General features: G+C 33.1%; 2 protein-coding genes across 2 annotated transcripts in view; both read left to right on the top strand.

The window, feature by feature from the left end:
* Positions 1 to 4177, top strand: part of LOC116738214 (leucine-rich repeat-containing protein 7-like) — a 42289-nt gene extending 38112 nt beyond the window's left edge. The window contains exon 5 of the mRNA XM_032594086.1: positions 4018 to 4177. Coding sequence (XP_032449977.1) covers positions 4018 to 4177 — 160 coding nt within the window. The remainder of the gene's footprint in view (positions 1 to 4017) is intronic.
* A 976-nt stretch (positions 4178 to 5153) lies between these two features.
* The window catches only part of LOC115521426 (leucine-rich repeat-containing protein 7), a 119098-nt gene continuing 107991 nt past the window's right edge, over positions 5154 to 16260 (top strand). The window contains exons 1-4 of the mRNA XM_032594322.1: positions 5154 to 5270; positions 10127 to 10196; positions 12145 to 12244; positions 14161 to 14285. Of these exons, the coding sequence (XP_032450213.1) occupies positions 5182 to 5270; positions 10127 to 10196; positions 12145 to 12244; positions 14161 to 14285 (384 nt within the window). The 5' untranslated portion in view covers positions 5154 to 5181. The remainder of the gene's footprint in view (positions 5271 to 10126; positions 10197 to 12144; positions 12245 to 14160; positions 14286 to 16260) is intronic.

The raw sequence follows: 16260 nt of genomic DNA on the forward strand, positions 1-16260 counted from the left end.
CCACCCAGGTGACCCTCTTTCTTCTACAACTCCAGTTATGTTTGATTCAAGTCCTCCAAGGTTGTTCACACATTGTATTAAAAGTTCCTGCTGTAATGCACGTGTACTACTTGCTGTTACTTCCTGCCATGATGCTTAAATACTTTCATTTGTATGCTTTATGTCATATTTCTTCCAAAACTCAGCTAAATAAATTTCATGATCTCCAGTTGTAGCATTGATGGCTTATTGCAAAGTCTGTGTAAGATAATAGGCTTTCAAAGTTGAAATAACTCCTTGGTCCATTGGCTGGATTAGTGAATTTGCTCTTGGTGATCAAAAGCAAGTTTTCACATTTTCATTTAACTCACCAAGAGCATTAGGGAGACCAAGAGATTTTTCAACAGTAATAGTGCTATAAATACTGAATTATTATACCTATAGTATCTATCTACCGCTGATTGACAAGAAGGCAATGCAACTACATGATGTACTGTTTGTGTGTGAACTGAATGACAGACGTTCAGACACAAATCACTGACAGACTTTGAAGGAAGTAATGTGACTAGTCATGATGCCCATCTGTTATTTACATTGTGATTTGTGGACCCAAGAGTTAAGAGCGAAGTTTATACTTTATGAGTTTCTCACAGTTAGTAAGTATACTGATGTTTGAGCCATGTTGTGGGGGTACAATGTTATTTAATGAAACCATGATGATTGAAATTTGTTCATATCAGAACCGCACAAAAGGCTGCCTTACTGTGACTCAAAACTAAACTCAAAACATGGGGGTTTTGGGGTTTTTTTTTAATTTTTTTAATGTCTATTTCTGAGAGAGAGACAGAGCGCAAGTGGGGGAGGGACAGAGATGGAGACACAGAATCCAAAGCAGACTCCAGGCTCCGAGCTGTCAGTACAGAGCCTACCCGGGCTTGAACTCACACACCACAAGATCATGACCTGAGCCGAAGTCAGACGCTTAACCGACTGAGCCACCCAGGCGCCCCTCAAAACATGTTTTTATAAAAGAAAAGAAAAACGAAAAACGTTAATTATATTTTGAACTGTTTAAGTCTTTGACTTCTTCTCTGAAGGTACATCTGAAATGTTTATTTTTGAAAGCCTCTGGCACTTTTATGACCGGTCACTTGCTGCATACATAACCCTAAATCATCCATACATGGTTTATTCAATTCTACCAAATATATTAAGTACACTATGTACTTAAGTACACTAAGTACACTATGTAAGGCACTATGCTAGACTTTTTTTAAAGAAAAAAACTGTTACAGGGTTTCCCACGTACATTGATTCCTGCCCCCACCAACACACACACACATACACACACACACACACACAGAGCCATACACACCTGGTACCCAGCAACATAACCACCCTTGCATGTGCGGCCTCAAAGGTTTTAGAAACGAATTCATCAGGGTTCACTAATACAAAGAGAAAACATTTCCTGAGCATGTATTTTTATGGCAGGATTTAGCAAAGGTGCTAAATCCTTTACTTACAATATTTCATAAAATACTCAGAGCAACTGCATGAGGCAGGAATTGCTAGTATTCTCTTTGCAAATGTGAAGAAACTAAGGCTCAGAGAAAAAGGAAAATTGTTCACTTAAGCAGCACTTGCTTATGAGATATTATTCAAAGCTGAATGCTGTGTTTCACTACATGTGGTTCTAAGTAGCTGAAACTGTTAAGGACTATGAATCATGAGTTACCTCGGTTCGGGGTCAGACTTAACCTACCAAATTATTCTTTCCTGACCCGTGGTTAACAGAACTTGATTTATGTAACAGTACACAGGCTTGTGAACTCATTCCACCCTCTCCATAATGCAAATTTTGATCTTTAATGAGCACATCCCACTGTTACCCACCCCCTTTGGGCACTGACTTTTCCCCGTCAGAGCACTACTCTGTGAATTTCTTCCTTGGTATGTTCCTTTGCCTGGCAGGTAAATAAAATCAGCTTTGGTGTTTGAGCTGTGGTCTTTGTTTTATTGTTTGGTACCCAAGATAACACATCTAGTAAGTGACAGAGCTTGGGCACAAATCCATTCTGACTGACTTAAAACCTATAATGTTTAATTTCTGTGTTTACTCATTAACTAAATGATGGGGGTAAATTGCATTCAAGTCAGCTGATGGAAGCTGATTATACAACTTTAAATCCAACTAACTCTAATTCATCCTTCGCTTTATAACAGCAAGATCCTTGCTCTTGGGGGTTCCTTCCTATCACAGTAATAATGATGTTATGAATGGTAATAACAGTGTAATAATATTAACAACAACATCAGTGACAACTTAAATACAGATAGTGCTTCCCTAGTGACAGGCCATCTTTCTTTCCCAGCTATCTCAAACCAGATATTGAAATTTCTTGTTCCCTGGTGATAACTTGAATGTGCATTTATAGAATTTCTTTCTGTAGATCTGGGTCAAAACTGGCTATATATGGGGTAGTAGGGATTGTGATAAACTAAAGAACTGTGTTCATGTGAAGGCAGTAGCCATTACTCTGTTTCTATTGCCTGTCATGGAGAAATATCAACCCAGTATTGCCAGATCTTCCTCTTTCAACGTTTATTTTATTTTATTTTATTTTTTTTTAATTTTTTTTGGGACAGAGAGAGACAGAGCATGAACGGGGGAGGGGCAGAGAGAGAGGGAGACACAGAATCGGAAACAGGCTCCAGGCTCTGAGCCATCAGCCCAGGGCCCGACGCGGGGCTCGAACTCACGGACCGCGAGATCGTGACCTGGCTGAAGTCGGACGCTTAACCGACTGCGCCACCCAGGCGCCCCCAGATCTTCCTCTTTCAAGAGGTACCAAGAATCTCGATCATTATGTAGAGCTTACTACATTTTAAAATACTATGGGGGCGCCTGGGTGGCGCAGTCGGTTAAGCGTCCGACTTCAGCCAGGTCACGATCTCGCGGTCCGTGAGTTCGAGCCCCGCGTCGGGCCCTGGGCTGATGGCTCAGAGCCTGGAGCCTGTTTCCGATTCTGTGTCTCCCTCTCTCTCTGCCCCTCCCCCGTTCATGCTCTGTCTCTCTCTGTCCCAAAAAAAAAAAAAAAAAAAAAAAATTAAAAAAAAAAATTAAAATACTATGTAAACCAAACTGAACATATCTGCAGGCTGAAATGAGCCCTCTCTGTACTCTTGGCTACTTGGCTACAGATGCACTGGCTAAGAGGCAAGAAAATACAGCAGAGGCATACTGTGTGCATTTAAGCTCCCAGATTTCCTACTTTGTGTGGCCCTGGGCAAATTACTTAGCCTCTTTCAGCCTCAATTTCCTTATCTGTAAAATGGGTTTAAAAATAATAGCTATCTTATAGAGTTGTTATAAGGTAAAGATTATTTTTATCTTTAAAGTGCTTAGTAAACCTAAAATTTAATCAGTGATTTGTTGTTAATGTTTTGCCCCCCTTACTATTCCTTTGTGGACCTGCCCTTCACACCCTTCTACCTATCCCATGCCACTTATATGCATCCACTCCAAGGATATACATTATGAATATCAAGCTATAAATGACACTTAAGTTGTATAAAACAAACAAAACCTTGTGTCATTTTCTTTTTTTTTTAATTTTTTTTAGAGTTTATCTATTTTTGAGAGAATCAGAGAGCATAAGTGGGGGAGGGGCAGAGAGGCAGACAGAGAGAGACAGAGAGAGAGAGAGAGAGAGAGAATCCCAAGCAGTCTCTGCATGGTCAGCACAGAGCCCAATGCGAGGCTCAAACTCATGAAACGTGAGATCATGACTTGACCCAAACCAAGAGTAGGATGCTTAACCAACCAAACCACCCAGGTGCCCCATAAGTTGAGCCACTTATTAAATAGCATTGGTTGAACCATTTGGCTGAACTGATAAAACAATTTATATGATACCATTGTAGTCATAAATGAATAACTTTTTTTTGTTCAGTGAACTTGGATATGTGGCCTTTTAAAAGCTCTTTTGCCATTTTACCTTTTAAAATGTCTAACTAATGTATTTAACTTTTCAGTTTATCTTTATTAGAAGAATTTGACTGTAGCTGTAATGAATTGGAGTCTCTACCTTCTACTATCGGCTACCTTCATAGTCTTCGAACGTTAGCAGTCGATGAGAATTTCCTTCCAGAATTACCCAGAGAAGTGAGAAATAAACTTGTTTTTGTTAACTAACTTTTAATGAATATGTTTTGGGATTAAGTCTTAACTGGTGCAGTAGCAATGTAGATTCATGAGTTGAGCTGTCAATGTATATAGGAGTTATCTGTATAAGTATTTATTGATTATTATCCTTTAAGTAATATGTGATAAGTGCTTATATTTGACTCAGAAAATGCATTTGACTCGAACACTACTTGCAAAGAAAAGTAATAAAATATTGTAAGTTACTCAATGCTAAGGAATGCAGTTTTAGATAATTTAAATATTTTGCTCTTAAGAATAATGATAAATAGCATTCTGGGATCATTACATTTCCATTTCTGAAGTGAAAGATTTTTAATGTAAATAGTTTTTCTAGGTATCATGTGGCATAATAATATTATTTTTATTTTAGAATTCACCAGGAGGTTCTGTTGGTTTTTCTTTCTAAGTGGGATTTTTATTTATTAATGTCAAGAAAAAAATGTGGGGTATATTTTCAATTTAACATTTTATACTAAACATTTTCATAATGAAGGAACAATAATCAATATGCCATTATTTTAAAACCAAAAGTTATGAATAGAAATAACAAGTACCATTGCAACATGAAATAAAACTAACTTTGTCAAGGCAATGTCAACATCTTTTGAGTATGTATGATCTATGAGAAACATAGATGTGTTAGCACTCACTTTGATGGACAATAAAAACAATGTAACTTATTAAAACAATGAAGTTAATGAGCATTCTAAATAACAAAATTATAAAGAAAATTCTTCCTTCCTAATGTGCAAAAGAATATGAGATATATGTTGCCTTAATACCTAGAGGAATATATTTTATATATACACATATTTTAAAGAGTGGGATTATAAAAAATAAAACAATAGACATATTAAGGGAGTCTTAAAAGTGACAAGGAAATCTGTAAATTAAGTATTTTAAAATTAAAAATTAATATAAAATGGTTTACAGTGTATTTCTTTATTTTCTTTTGTTACCCATAGATTGGAAGCTGTAAGAATGTAACAGTTATGTCTCTACGTTCCAATAAACTGGAATTTCTTCCTGAAGAGATTGGACAGATGCAGAAACTAAGAGTCTTAAATTTGAGTGACAACAGGTATTTCTGCAACATTTCACAATCACATATTAGCTATTTACTAAAAGTAAATTATTATTATATCTTGTTAATGATTTAAAAAATATTTTCTGTCTTATGAGGTTTATAGAATGTAGATATCCATGTTTTATTGAGAAAATGGCAGAAGCTAAATTATTTTTAAACTGATATTTCTAAATTTGTGCATTTGATTAATTTCAGATCACAGATTTATTATATGTTTAAATTACATAAAATTTGTACACCCAAATTTATATACTAAAACCCTCCTATATTCAGAAATCATAATATTATGAAAACATGAAAAGATTATAATAAAAAGCTACAAAATTTATTACTTAAAATATGTTTATAAGTATATATGTATGTATGCATATGTATATATTTTTGTGTACATATTTATGTCTCCAGTAAATTAACTGGACAATGTGTGTCTTGTCGACACCATCAAAATGCTGAAAGAATATTGCCAATTAGCTAATATCAAAAGCCATAAAGTTTGTACATAATGGTAAAGACAACCAAATGGCTATTTAGTCATGTTCAGAGCAAGGCAAAAAAAGAAAAGATAGGTGCTCTTCTTGTGACAAAGTTGTTATAGTGGTGGATACGCAAAAACATAAAAGCAAAACTGCAATTCATCTTTGTTTCCACCACAATTGCCCTCCAATAGGAAAGGATAAAAATAAATATTGACTGAAGATAACTACTCAGTAGATAAAATGATTATAGAATAGAACATATAAAATAAATTTCAGTCAGACAAGTGATAGAATGAGAAACAGAGATTGCAATGAAACTGTCAAAGATGGAATCCTTAAGAATGTTGAGATCTGTAAGTTTCAAGATGGATGTACGAGTTCTCATTTGTTTGTTGGTTTGAAGAAAATAATAATAATAATGTGATTTTCAAAAATCACATTCACTTAGTAATTCAATAATATTCCATATAAGAGAATAAGGCATTTTATTAAAAGGTTTGGGATTTAATTTTTAAAATCAAGATGACAAGGAAGCTTCATACCTTGGTACAAGAGTAAGTCCAATCAAATCAATCTCATTCTCCTGTTTGGACTGGGTTACCAGACAGGAAAATGAGAGAAATGCTTTGAATGTTCTACATGACTTTCAGCAAAACATTTTTCAAAATTTTCTAATTATATTCTTGTGAATAAGATTAGGAAATATGATAATGTAGATATAATAGGAAGATGGATTCTCAGTAGATTCCATTACAGTCCCCAATGGAACTGAGCTCCATTACTGTTGTAACTTGGAGAGAGGTTTTCTCTCTTATATTCTTGGTCTGCTCAACTTTTATTCAGTAATAATCTGCATGATGATATAGAAAATATGCTTATCAAATATTTAAAATGACCCATAATTATAAGTAATACTAATAAAGTTGTTTTTTGACTATTTTTATTGAGGCATAATTAACATATAGTATTCCATTAATGTCAGATGTACAATATAATGATTCAATAATTCCAAACATTACTCAATGCTCATCACTATAAGTGTACTCTTAATCTCCTTTATCGCTTTCAGCCATCCCCTCACCCACTTCCCCTCTTGCAACCACAAGTTTCTTCTCTGTATTTAAATGTCTTTTTTTGTTTGTTTCTTGTCTTGTTTTGTTTCTTAAATTCCACATGAGTGAGATCATATGGTATTTGTCTTTGTCTAACTTGACTTCACTTAACAGTATACCCTCTAGGTCCATCCTTGTTTGACCTGGAAAATAGCAAGATCTCATTCTTTTTTGTCGCTGAGTAATATATATTTATAGATATAGGCATAAATATCTATATATCACGTTTTATCCATCAATTTATGGATGGACACTTGGGTTGTTTCCATACCTTGGATATTGTAAATAATGCTACAATAAGTGTAGGGGTACATATATCATTTTGAATTACAGCTTTGATTTTCTTTACCTTAGGTAGATACCCAGTAGTAGAGTTACTTGATAATATAATATTTCCATTTTTAATTTTTTAAGGAACCTCCATACTGTTTTTCATAGTGGCTGCACCAATTTACAGTCCCACCAACAGTGCAGCAAGGTTCCTTTTTCTCCACATCCTCACCAACACTTGTTATTTCTTGTCTTTTTGATTCTAGCTATTCTGACAGGTATAAGGTAATATCTCATTGTGGTTTTGATTTGCGTTTCCCTGATGATTAATGATGTTGAGCACCTTTTCATGTGTCTGTTGACCACTTGTATGTCTTCTTTGGAAAAAAAATGACTATTCAGGTCCTCTGCCCATTTTTAAATTGGCTTATTTTTTGTTTGGTGTTGAGCTGTATAAGTTTTTTTTAAATATATTTTGGATATTAGCCCCTTATCAGATATATCATTTGTAAATATCTTCTCCCATTCAGTAGATTGCTTTTTGGTTTTGTTACTGGTTTCCTTCACTGTGCAGAAGTTGTTTTTTGTTTTTTTTTTTTTTTTTGTATAGTCCCAATAGTTTAATTTTGCTTTTGTTTCCCTTGCCTGAGGAGACATATTTAGAAAAAATATTTCTATGGCCTATGTCAAGGAAATTACTGCCTGCTTTCTTCTAGGAGTTTTATGGTTTTAGGCCTCACATTTAAGTCATTGATCAATTTTGAGTTTATTTTTGTGTATGGTGTAAGAAAGTAGAAAGGCTGCTAATGAAGTTATTTATTCAACAAATAGAGGATAATTCAGTAACCACAATGGGACAGACATATTGCTAGATGGTAGGGCAAAAGATATGAATAAGTCATTGAGAATCTCACAATATCCGGGAACTTATTTCATCAGGTCAGTTATATAAGCTTAATTTTTCTCCTACTACAATGACTAGAACATAGTATAGAGCCAACTAATATTTCTTAGTTAATGAATTAATCAATGACTTGACTTGCAATTAAAATCAATATTCAACCAAATCTGAGGCCAAATTTAACATTACTATCAGAGAAAGAACTGGATAAAAGATTAAATATGAAATGCTTGGATAAAAGATTAAATATGAAATGTCATCCAAATGTCATGACTATCACAATTTCACATTTATAATAGAATGAATTTTAAAAATTTTGGTATTATAGTTTAGGAAAAATTATTCCCATGCACCGTCAATTGCAAGATTGTTCCTATGGTCAATTTATTGCACATTTGTGATACTAAATAGAAGCTCACTTTTAACATACGTTACTGGGGGACTAAGGAGAATTGAGTGTAACTTGTCCTCCTCTAACAGTCTCCTTTCCTTACACTCCACATTTATGACTGGGTTGATGATGATTTGTCATGCATTTTGTTGTATGATTCCGGAGAGTTTCCCCCTCACATAGTTTCAATGTGGCAGAATTGATATTCTACTTTCAATTCATCTCCATATGATGTGGAAAAATTCTTCCCATAACACCTTACTTCATAATTCCTGGCTTCAATGAAATTAAATAACCAAAAACTACAAACAGTTTTTACGTAATTTAGTTTCATGTTATAAATACTAGTATAACAAATAATTTCATAAAAAGAGAACTATGATATAAATCAGTCTCCATTACTCTTTATATGCTTATTTATGTTTTATAAATATTTATGAGCTCAGAGAGGTTATTATATTCTTCCTAAAGTTATCTGGCTAATGCACACTGTTGCTATTTGTATTGGCTATCAATATCTTTTCAAATTTACTAAATCATTTGAAGTGGTCACTCCTTTTGCATATAATATAAACCATTTCCACAATCCTTATTAATTATTGTAATATTTTCCATTTCCATTGTCAAAATATATGTATTCACGGATTGGCTGAAATAATTCCAACATATTAAAGACTTAAGGAAATTTTCATTCCAAGTTCTATCTAAAATGTGTACCTCTATTCAAAAGTGAATATGCAGAAATTAACAATGAATCCAGTGGCAGGCTTTGTTTATATTACCACTTTGCTGAGTAACTATGATGGCAATCACATATATGCCTATGCAATCACAATTTATGCATCATACACAATTTCAGGGATATCAGATAGTACGTTGAAGTAGGCATTTGGCAATTTGGTCCTCCAAAGGCTAAAGCCAATACTAAATAGATCATTTCAATTGACTATCATAGCTGATACCAAACTTCACATACTTCAAAATGCATTTTTAAAAATTCCCTCTTGGAATACAAAAAGGTGACAGAACAAAAGGACATGCTCTCGGGAGTCATCTATAGGATCTGTAGATTCCTTTAATAGTATGACAGACATGACCCCTTCCCATCATGGAGTCTACAGTTCTGTGGGGAGTTCAGCCAGCAAAACTGTAATCACAAAAATAAATATATAATTACAAACTATGATGTGTTCCATCAAAGAAAGTATAAGGTACTTAGAGACTACACTGGGGAAAGTTATTTAAATAAGGAGGCAGGAAAAGCCTCTTTGAGAAAATGGCATTTAAGAGCTAAAAGACATGTGGGAATTAGTTAAGTGAAGTTGTGGAGAAAGAATATTCCAGACAGATAAGAGTTTGGCTACTCCTTGTAGTGGGCTGATAAAAGGCCAGTAAGTGGCACTGGTGGGACTAAGCCAGGAAAAGAGTAGCAGAAGTTTCTGGAGGGGCTTGGAGGGCCAGATCTTGTAAGATCTGACAAGGCATGGTAACAATTTTGGATTTTTTTTCCAGATGTGATAGAAAGCATTTGGAGGATTGCAAATGGGGATTTTCACTTTTTAGAGATTGCTGAGACTACTGAAGGGAAAGAATTAGAGAAAAGAATGAAATCAATAAGTTACAGTATTTTAAATAATTCTTCATAAAAATGAACTATATCCATTGTCACCCACGCTATTAGAATTTTCTTGTTTTCGCAGGTTGAAGAATTTACCATTCTCATTTACCAAACTTAAAGAACTTGCAGCTTTGTGGCTTTCTGACAATCAGGTAAAAACCGTTATTACCTGACTTATTTTGTTTATTAAGATGAACTATAATTTAAGCTTTGAATTACTAACTTATTCCCAGTAGCTACCTTCAGCATATACTACAAAATATAGATCCCTTTATCTTCTGAAAGATTTTTGTAAAGATAGCAGTTCAAGTGTGTATTTCATTGCTACAGATAATACAGTACTATAATCCCCACTCTCTTTAAATACTTTGATTTAGCATCGACTTCATTCTCATGTATCAAACACACAAAACGATCATTTTTATAGCTTTGTACCTCTAAAAGGTACCTCTGTGTCCTTCGGGGATGTTCTTTAATTATATCTCTGAAGGTAAGGAATAAGAAATCACAGAGGGAATTATTATCCAATGTATTCCTTTTTAAAATACTTTCAATTATAATCAACTTAATTCTAAAATTTTATACAAGGAATTTTCAGATATATTTTGTGACTATTATCAGTATTTTCTGTGAAATTGGTTTGATACTATTTTTTATAATCACGAAAATAGATTATATTCAAATCACTAATTGAGTGTTAATGAATAACTTTAATAACTGGAAAATAGCAAGAAATAGTTGAAGACATCTGATTTGCCACCAGAAAAAAAAATGATGGTGGACAATTTTGACATGGCTTATTAATCTTTACTTTTTTCTCATAATCCCAAAATTTTGAAACACCTTTTTGCAAATATGAATAGCCAAATGAAAACAAATCATCTTGAATTTAGTTTGTTATCATTATCTCCTGAGCATAAACGTAGCATTACAGGTAAATGAATTGACCAGATTTCTAAGTATTGGGCTACTTCTGTGAAAAAATTAAATCTCTACAAAACATAAAATGTAAGTGTAAGAATAATGTTTGTGTCCCTACAGTCATTATAGTACTTGCTTCCATCTGCTGAGTAGAGAAATTAGATTCAAATCCAAATCTTATCAATGAACTATAGATTTTTCAAGGCATTAATATATCATTATAAATAAATAATTTCTGGATTCAATGTGAGTTATGCTAATGGAACAATCTATTCTACAGTCTTTCATTGTGAAAAAACATCTGCTAATATCATGATTTATTATTCTTGTGGGAGACTGAACTGAACAATGACTGCATCATTTAACTTTTATTTATAACAGTGATTTAATGTGTTTCTGACTCAGTTGCATGAGACAAGTTGATATGCCAAATCCACTTTGTGTTTCACTCCTATTAATAAATGTCATGAAACTAGTGGATTTTTTAAACATTAGATATCATTTCCAATAAGATATATATATATATATATACATATATATATGGATATATATATAATTTAATATCAGAGTTCTACAATACCCTTCAGAAATTGTATTTGTAAAATCAAATTAATAATAAAGAATTAAATATTACCATCCACAAGAAATATACTGATACATCAGGTACAACAAGAATAGTTGCTTATTTTTATGTGGACTCTGTCTTTGGTTACAAAAATATCTCTCAAAAAATGCTTCTGTTTTAACCTAATTAAATTCATAGATGATCTTGCAGTAGCATGGATTTGATAGCAAATCCCATTTGTCTTTTTAGGGCAGCAGTTTGTGAAAATGAATGAGCATATAGAACCACACCAAAAGCTTACTTTGTTGAATAATTTAATACATCTTGGTCTCTTTAAGACTAAAACTGACATTGCTCAGTGAAGATGATAGGTTTTGTAAAAAAGTATCCTACAGAAAAAGAAACTCTCAGTATGAAGACCTTAGAATTTAAGAATATTCCTCAGCAATAGTCTTTTATGTAATCCTTAATTATTTTATTACTTTTTTCCTTGCCTTTCTTTTAATTGTTCATTCAGCTCAGTGAGGCCAAACTATTGACCATGTCTTATATAAAAGTAATATTCTTCATATTCACTATCTTATTAATGTATTTTGTATGTTCTTTGTGTCTAGTCAAAAGCCCTTATCCCTTTACAAACTGAAGCCCATCCAGAAACAAAGCAAAGAGTATTGACTAACTACATGTTTCCCCAGCAACCTCGTGGTGATGAAGGTAAATTATCAGTAAAAATTTCTCCTATACTTATATAATTATGGATAAAAGGGAATAATTTTATTCTGATATCTGGCCAGGAATACTGACACATGGGCAAGGCTATGAAAATAATTAGATGACACATATAAGTCATCCAGGGGTTAACCCTAAACATAATCTTATCTTCCACAATCAGCAAGGAAGAAGTAAAACCTTCACTATTTGCCGATGACATGATACTCCATATAGAAAACCTGAAAGACTCCACCAAAAAACTGGGAGAACTGATAAATGAATTCAGTAAAGTTGCAGGTTACAAAATCAATGTACACTATACTATTTTAAATAAGATCCCAAAAATGTAACTCTCCCTCTTCATATCTTATATGAAAGTGTTGATTTTTGGGAGCAACTTCTCTTGGTGGATTCTAAGACATAGGACTAGTTAACTAAATGTAGTACCCAGCTCACTGAAATGAGCTAAGAAGGGTCCGATCTTAAGGAAGGTTCAGTGAACTGGTTTATTTCCTGTGTTCACTAATTTCATGAACACAATTTAAACATTTAGTCTGGTGATCCCAGGCCCCAAATTATTTCATGTTAAGAGTCGACCATAAAGAGATAACTTGAAAATAATGACCATTCTTTCTCTTTCAAGTTGAGTTTCTCTAAATGATGTCAGTAGCTATGATAGATATACGTGTTGAAAAACCTAAACCTAAACTTTACTTATATTTTCATATTAGTCCCTAGATTATCAAAATATTTCATTTAAAAAATAAAGGGAAAAGTGAAAAGAATCTCAGATTTGCTGGTCATTTCTGAGATATGGTTGCACAGATTGAATCCCTAATTTATTGTAGGGAATGAGGTAGATCTAGTTAGGCAAAGTGTGATGTTAAGGAATTAGCCAGGTTTTGTTTTGTTTTGCTCTCTTTTGAGGAAAGAAGAGTTGGTAATAGAAAAATTTTTTGAACTTTAAGCAAGTCACCCTTTGGCTTTTTAGGCAGAAGTATAATAAATGAATTTTCAGAATCCCTTGCAACAAACAAGTACATATATGATAAGTGTTGTCCTTTGGGGAAGAATTTAGCCTGAACGAAGTACTTGTACTGCATTTTCATGTGATCTTCACAATTAATGTTGGCAAGGAAGATATTACTATTAGTCCATATTTTGATATAAATTAAATATTTATAAGCCACTTATTTTCCTTATTAATTGGGGATATATATAGAGTAGTTGAGACTGTAATGTTAAAGACTGAATTTCCATATGTTCATAACCCTAAAAACAAGCTCCCCTCCATTTCCTCCCAACCACATACACACAGCAAAAATAAATAAATAAATAAAGCTTTCAATCTTACACACTTTACTGAAAAACCAATGTTATGTAGTACCTTTTATAAAATCCTGATAGAGTTTAGTGGCTACAAATATGGGTATGGGCTGTGTAATCACACAGACATGGAATAGAATCCTGCACTGGCCCAGAGAAAACTATAGTTTTCTCATTAACAAATTGAGGATATATTAGTACTACCCATAGTGTGCTGGTGTGAAGATTTAAAAATTAATATTTTAAAATGTATAGCCCAGCTCTCTTGTATTATCATTAGTAGTAGTATTTGGAGAGCCCATTCTCTGCACTAGAAAACTTCCCAATCCCAATATGTAACTAATATGTACTTAGGAAAGCTGAATTTGAATTAAGATGTAAAAGACCATGTAACAAATATCAAAGGACCTTTCCTCTCTTTTTCTTTCCTTTCTTCTTTATTTCTTTCTTTCTTTCTCTTTATTTTTCCTTTTTTTTTTTTGATTTTGTACTTGTTTATAGTACCTATTGCCATTTTTTTGCATAGTGTACTAAGCTCTATTAATAACACTTCATGTAAAAAAAAGCAATAATACTTTGGAATCTAACTGTAGATTTCCAGTCAGACAGTGACAGCTTTAACCCAACACTGTGGGAAGAGCAGAGACAACAACGCATGACTGTTGCCTTTGAATTTGAAGAAAAAAAGGAAGATGACGAAAATGCTGGGAAAGTTAAGGTGAAACTTTTAATTTTGTTTCTTCTTTCTTCTCATTATCTTTGTTTGTCCATTGTTATTAATACAATAGACTTAGGGACAAATTGAGTGACCTCTGCTTGAAGGTCAGATATATCTTCAAGTGTTCTGGTGGTACTTTTCATTATAGCAGGATGGTAATTTGAGAAGCATTGGTGTGCTTCAGAATGAGACTAACGTCTCTGAGCAAATTTAATACCCATCTTACAGAGTAACAACATGAAAGAGATTCAAGGTGAGAGAAAGCCAAAACAAACAAACAAATCTGGCTGATAGACTTTACCTAAGCATCTTATTATATTTTTGAAACACTAAAATGGTTTTCTTTTAATCGCCAAGCAAGGCATCAGGCAGGCCATATGAGACCCAAGTACACATTTAAGGAAAAACCAACAGATTAATATATTACATTGGCATTAAAATCTCTGAAAGATTCAGTGTCCTTGGGGTATCTGAGAAAATTTTCTGAGTTTTCTTAAATATGAAAACAAGTTTTAAAGGAGGCAAGAATACCAGGGGATATTCAGTTTTTCACCTCAAACATATATTTTTAAAATTCTTCATTGGAACTAATTTAATTTAAGTCAAGTAACAAGGTGAAATTTTACAATCTATATTTTTAAGTATTTAAGCTTGAAGATATCAGAAGTGATATAGTTCTTCTCAACATCAGATCTTCATATTAACATCATGGCAACAACTTGAATCTCTCACTAATTTTTTATAGTATTATTTGTGTACTTTTTCCATCATGGATACTAACAGCTCTCACTCTGAGTGACTAATTGCCTAAGTAATTGTTATGTGCATCCTGTTAATAGATATAGATTGTGTAATGTGTTCTTCTTTTCTTTCCCCTCATTCCCACATTTTCTAAACTTCTTTCTTAAACCAACACACTCTGGAACCTTACTAGATTTAGACAGTAAGGTAATTGACAAAGCCTACCTCTACATCATTGTGGAGAACCCAAAACGGACTCCCAAATCAAAATGATAGCTTTGTTAAAGATTTGGCTTTGAAAAAAATGTTTCTGGATGCTTGGTTAATGCTATCTAATAACCAAAGAAACATTTTTTTAACTTGTGAATTCCTGGAAAAAACAATGCCAAACTAAAAGTAAACAAAGACCCTTACAACATCTCAGTTCTTCTTTTAAGATTTCGTACGTTAAATATAGAACCAATGGATGATGCATTCTATACTGGACCTCTGATTCATTCTTTTTCTTCACTGAATGTCAAAAACTACATACTTATTCCTAAAAATCCATATTCAAAGGATCCAACAAGAAAATAGTACGTTTAATATACTCTGGTATATGTGTCAATGAAAACATAAAATATGGTAAATGCAAACCATTATTTAGAAGCCCTGTTTGTGTGTTATGTGATCAGGTTTGTTTATAATCAGAGTAGGCTCATTATACTTTAGATTGCGTTTTCTTTATGCTTATTTATGTTTGATTTATCTATATTTTGGCGAAACAATATGTGTTTCAAAAATCTCAAACACTTGGTTTTGACTAATTTGAACATTTCCAATGCCATTGGCTATTGGGCAAATTAGAACACAAACAAACTTCTAAATAAATCATCATGGAAGTATGATGAATGGAATGTATGGAAATCTTATAGTAAATTAATCACACGGTTTTGGTTCATTACATATACATTAAATTTAGCACCATTTTACCTTTCATTTACATAAAATCTAAAAAGGAACCACTGACCTATGCCATCAACTTCCAAATGGACTAGAGTATAATGCCCTACTTATAGAGTGTACAGTGTAGTATAACTGCTGCATTGTGTGAAGAAGTGGTGACCCTTTAGCTTCATTTGATATTGGTACCATTTTGTTAGAGAGTTTGAACTAATTTTCTGTGGTTGTTTTAAATGCATTACCCAGAGTGAAAAAAAAAATCAAGAGTAGAAAAATGATAAAGTGAAAGTAT

Source organism: Lynx canadensis, chromosome C1 (genome assembly GCF_007474595.2).
Source record: "Lynx canadensis isolate LIC74 chromosome C1, mLynCan4.pri.v2, whole genome shotgun sequence".
NCBI lineage: Eukaryota > Metazoa > Chordata > Mammalia > Carnivora > Felidae > Lynx > Lynx canadensis.